Source organism: Talpa occidentalis, unplaced genomic scaffold, assembly GCF_014898055.3.
Source record: "Talpa occidentalis isolate TD23 unplaced genomic scaffold, MPIMG_talOcc4v2.1 talOcc4.5, whole genome shotgun sequence".
Classification (NCBI taxonomy): Eukaryota; Metazoa; Chordata; class Mammalia; order Eulipotyphla; family Talpidae; genus Talpa; species Talpa occidentalis.
This window is the reverse complement of record NW_023604861.1, coordinates 137,282,133-137,286,820: the sequence shown is the minus strand read 5'-3', so window position 1 is coordinate 137,286,820 and position 4,688 is coordinate 137,282,133. Positions and strand designations below refer to the sequence as shown.

The 4,688-nt window shown below is 41.7% G+C and overlaps 1 protein-coding gene across 1 annotated transcript; it reads right to left on the bottom strand.

Moving 5' to 3' along the window:
* Positions 1 to 385: 385 nt before the first annotated feature.
* Positions 386 to 1,065, bottom strand: LOC119258778 (protein BEX4-like). Its single transcript, XM_037527043.2, is given in 2 exon segments — positions 386 to 818; positions 820 to 1,065. Coding segments are annotated over 2 exon segments (357 nt in total). The 5' UTR covers positions 963 to 1,065; the 3' UTR covers positions 386 to 604.
* Between the last annotated feature and the right edge of the window lie 3,623 nt (positions 1,066 to 4,688).

The following is a 4,688-nucleotide window of genomic DNA, read 5'->3' as shown; positions in this document are numbered from 1 at the left end:
GAGATTATGGTTAAAAGGGAAACCTATTTTCATGAGGGTGGGACAGAATTGCAGTGTCTCTTAAATTTTCCATTATTTACCTTCAGGAGATCATTTCGAATTGAGGTAGTGTAATCTGGATTTAATGTCAAGAGAACTATTTGCTTTTATTTAACTGGATGGTAATTGTTTTATCATCAGTGAGTGTAACAGAAGTATTTACTCTTTAAAATTCCTATATATTCATTGTTATCATTGGATGGTAAAGATTTCAAAGAAGAATGGACTAATCCTGGTGTGACTATTAACAGAATGTGTGGACAATATAGAATATGTGGGGATACAGAGAGACATAAAAGAAAAATTCCCAAAGGCATTCGATGTATTCTTTTTTTTTTTTTTTCGCTTTTTAAACTGCTTTATTAAGTTCAATTATGAAGAGAATATTTTTCCTAAATTTGGTGAAAAAGCCCTGCTGCCAAAAAGTTTAACATTAAGACAAAAACAATAATCAAATAGAAATTGTTAAGTGGAAACACCAAAGGTTTACAGAAAATGTAAATCACAAAACTACAAGCTTGTAGAGCAGAGGCCACATTATTAATCCCAGGACAGCCCTTAGGATTCAAGGTATAAGGCAAAAGTCGTAATGATTATCAGGTTCAGGAGTTTGGAAGCGCATGTAATGCCTCATTTGCTGCTCCTTAGTCTTTTTCTTGACTTCCACCATCTGCCCTACAAACTTTTCTACATCATCTCCCACTTCATTGTGATCAGTATGCTTGTTAGGTATGCCCCAGCAAAAATTAGGGACCAATCACCTAATCAGCCCCCCGTTTTCCTCCAGGCTTCTGGCTTTCACCCCCTCCCACTTGGTGTGCTTCCTCTCCATTCTGCACAAGGGGCTGCTCCCCTTCTTCCTTTTCCTGTCGCGCGCTTTCCATGTTGCGATTTTTTTGCACTTGTTCCTCTTTGGACGCCATTGCTCCTGGGCCTATCCTTGCTGTCTCCTCCTCCCGATTCTCACCACGAGCGCGCCGCCTCGACACCGGGACCTGCTCTCCCTCCGCCTTCCGCTGTTGGCCCCCCCCCCCCCCCCCCCGCACGCCCTCAGGCCACCGCGAGCAGGTAGCGACCCATAAACCAGCGAGCCAAGCCGGGTCTCTCGATGTATTCTTAAGAGTGCAATTGAAACAAATGGAGATTCCATTTTTCTTATTAGTTCTGGGCTTTTTGGAGATACCATTTTCCTTTGGGCCAGCCATGTCATGAAAGTAACTCCAATCTGCCTCCTAATCCCAACTGTGTAGTCTTTGCCAAATAGTTTCCCAACACGTCTCAGAACCCTGGCTGCGTAATATGTCGTGTTAGTTTTTAGACTCTGTAATTTTGTTTTATAATATTCCCTTTGGACACTGTCTCCAGAAAGGATGTGGGTCTTTAGAGACACCTTGAACAATTTAGGAAAAGATTTCATGGGCCTGCCGCGGTCACTTGGGACAAGCTGGCAAAGTCACTTTCACTCGTGTGAGTCTAAAGTTCTAAAACATTTTTTAGTTGGCGCTAAAACTCTGTAAATAGCTGAGGGAAAAACAGAGGTACTGATGCATGAGATTGCCTCAATGATTTAGGCAGATGTAGATATGACGTGAATATTCAGGGCTCACAAAGGGCATTATTAAGTAACTGGATACATTTAAGCCATTGTTTTAAGTTAATGATATTTGGAGACTATATTATGTTACTTCTCGGAATGCTTTGAGAAAAACTATTATGCCAAGCAAAATCACATTAAAACCTATACCGAAAGTTGGCATTGGAATTGGTTCTGCATGCCAGTACACAATAAAGCAAATTTGCTCATCTGAATGCTCTTTGTTGAATGGCACAACCCCTTCTCCTTGCCAATTTGTCCAGGTGCCAAGTTTTATTGACTGCTCAGGACAGTCGTTTTGAACTCTAGCTTTTGAGGTTTTCCTGTCAATACATATTACCTGACTTTCCAAGAATGCCCCGCTCTACATTTCAGGTGTCACAGGGTTTAGAATTTTGTTTGAGATTGAAAAGAGTCTGAAAGATAAGTTTCTTTTCGCTATGATATGGAACTCTCTCCAAGGTAAGTGAAAATCCAGTGGCATTTTCACCTGCGGTGAAGAGGGATTTCTGATCCAAGGTTGTTGAAATGTGCTAGACTGTTCTCCCTGGAGGGTGACTCCTCTGTTTACTCATTATACTGCTCTTGTGACTGTCACTTGCATAAACACGGTCTGGAAAATAAACATAAAACATCACAGCTTTTTGTATACCGAATTCCTTCCTTTAATCTATATCAAAAGAACTATGACCATTCAATGGAAAAGAAAAAACTCTTCAGCACATGGTGTCAGGAAAACTGGACAGCCACATGTAAAAGAATAAAATTGTAACCCTCTCTACTTCAAGGCACAAAAATAAGTTCAAAGTGAATTAAAGACCTGGAGGTAAGATCTGAAAACAGAAGGAAACATCAGTGAAGCGTTCCATGACATAAGCACTGGAGATGTCTTTGGAGACTCAACCCCAATGGCAAGGGAAATGAAAGCAAAAATAAACAAGTGGGCCTACATCAAATTAAAATCTTCTGCACAGCAAAAGAAAATATCAACAGAATGAAAAGAGAGCCCACAGAATGGGAGAAGTATAGACACATCATATATTCAATAATATTCAAGCTCTATGAAGAACTCATAAAACCTGACAAGAGCAAAACTACTCGACTGAAAAGTGGTCAGGAGAACTTAATGGACACTTCTCCAAAGGAAACATACAGATGGACCAACAGTCACATGAGAAAGTGGGCCTCCCCAGGGGTGCAGTGGGTTGAGCGCAGCGCTGGGAAGCTGTCTGCAGCCTCTGCAGCATGGGTTCGATCCCCGGCTGGCCAGGGAAATACCCACATGGCGTAGCAGACCCCTCCTGTCTTACCGCTGCTCCTCTCAGCAGTGTACTTCAGTCAGTCTGCCTGTTCTGTTCCCCACTCTGTCTCTGGTGAATTCTCTCACCCCCCCCACCCCCACAGCTCTGGCCTGTACCCCAATTCTTGTATAAATAAAATCTTTTTTTAAACAAAAGTGCTCACCATCACTTATTAACAGAGAATTGCAAATCAAAACCACCATGAGCTATTAACTCACACCAGTGGAAAAGGCTTACATCAAAGACTAGTGACAACAGGTGTTACATCGAAAAGGCTAGTAACAACAGGTGTTGTCAAGGGTATGGAGAAACATGAGCTCGTGTACATGGTTGCTGGGAATGTAAGTTGGCACAACCATTTTGGAAAAAAGTATGAAACTCCCTCAGTAAACTAAAAATAGAACCATGATATGATCCAGCAATCTCACTTCTGGGTATTTATTCAAAGAATACAGCATCATTAGCTCAAAGTGTTATATTACCCCAATGTTTCTTGTCATGCTCACAATAGTGAGGCTGTGGTGACCACCTGTGAGCCCACTGCCAGGTGATCAGATAAACACGTGGTATATACATGTGGACGACTATTTAGCTGTTAAAAAAAAATGACATTTTGCCATTTGCAGAAAAATGGAAGGAACTTGATGGATTATTGCAAATTGATTGGCAAGGAGGCAGCAAAGGAGTCAAATTTTATTGGCTGAGGTGTGGAGCATGGGCAAAGAAATGTGGCCGTGCTGGAGTTTCATGGCCAGTTCCAGGGAAGCTGATACCTGAAGCATGAAGAGGCTTTTGTTGAAGCAACTAGAGTTTTAAGGGCCTCCCCAGTGGCCTAGGGGTTAAGACCTAGCGCTATCACCACTGTAGCATGAGTTTGATCCCCAGCCAGGTAGCTGACCCACGTGGTGCAGCAGACCTCTCCTGTCTCCCCGCTGCTCCCTTCAGCAGTGTATTTCAGTAGATCCACCTGTTCTGCTTCCCACTCTCTGTCTGCTGAATCCTCTCACCCCCACACCTCTGGCCTGTACCCCCGCTCTTGTATGCATAAATAAATCAAACAGATTTTTAAAAAAAAAAGAAAAATGAGCGGATAGGTTTGGTCTTGTGGGCAGAGAGGCCTTGGGAGGTGTGGAAAGACACAGGCATGGGTTCAAGGAAATTAAATAAATGGCAACAGTAGAAATGAGGCTACTGTTAACTCTTGAAAAAGCAGACTTTCTACAAGAAAGGGAACAACAGCAGGGTATCTCTGGGCTCAGCAGACATATATATTTATTTTCCAGTGGGGCAGTGCAAATGGAGGCTGAAACTTTACCTCACACAACACACAGAAAATTAAGTCAGTGGCTCATAGGCCTAAAAGTAAGGGCTCATATAATAAAAATCTTTTTAAAAAGCACAAGAGTAAATCTTTGTGGTCTCTCAGTAAGTCATGGTATCTTGAATACAACACCAAAACCACAAAAATAGGTAAAGCAGATCACATCAAAATGTAAAACACTATGCTCCAGAGGACACCATTAAGAAAGTAAAAAAGTAATTCACGGAATGGGAGAAAATATTTACAAATCCTGTACCTGATAAGGGACTTACCTCCAGAATATGTAAAGACCTCTTAAAATTCATACAACTCATCACAGTAAAAAATAAAAATAATAACCCAGTAACTCAACTTAAAGTTGCAAAACATTTGCATAGACTTCTCCCCAAAGCAGACATAGGAATGGCCATAATGGAAGGCTGCTGGACGTCAC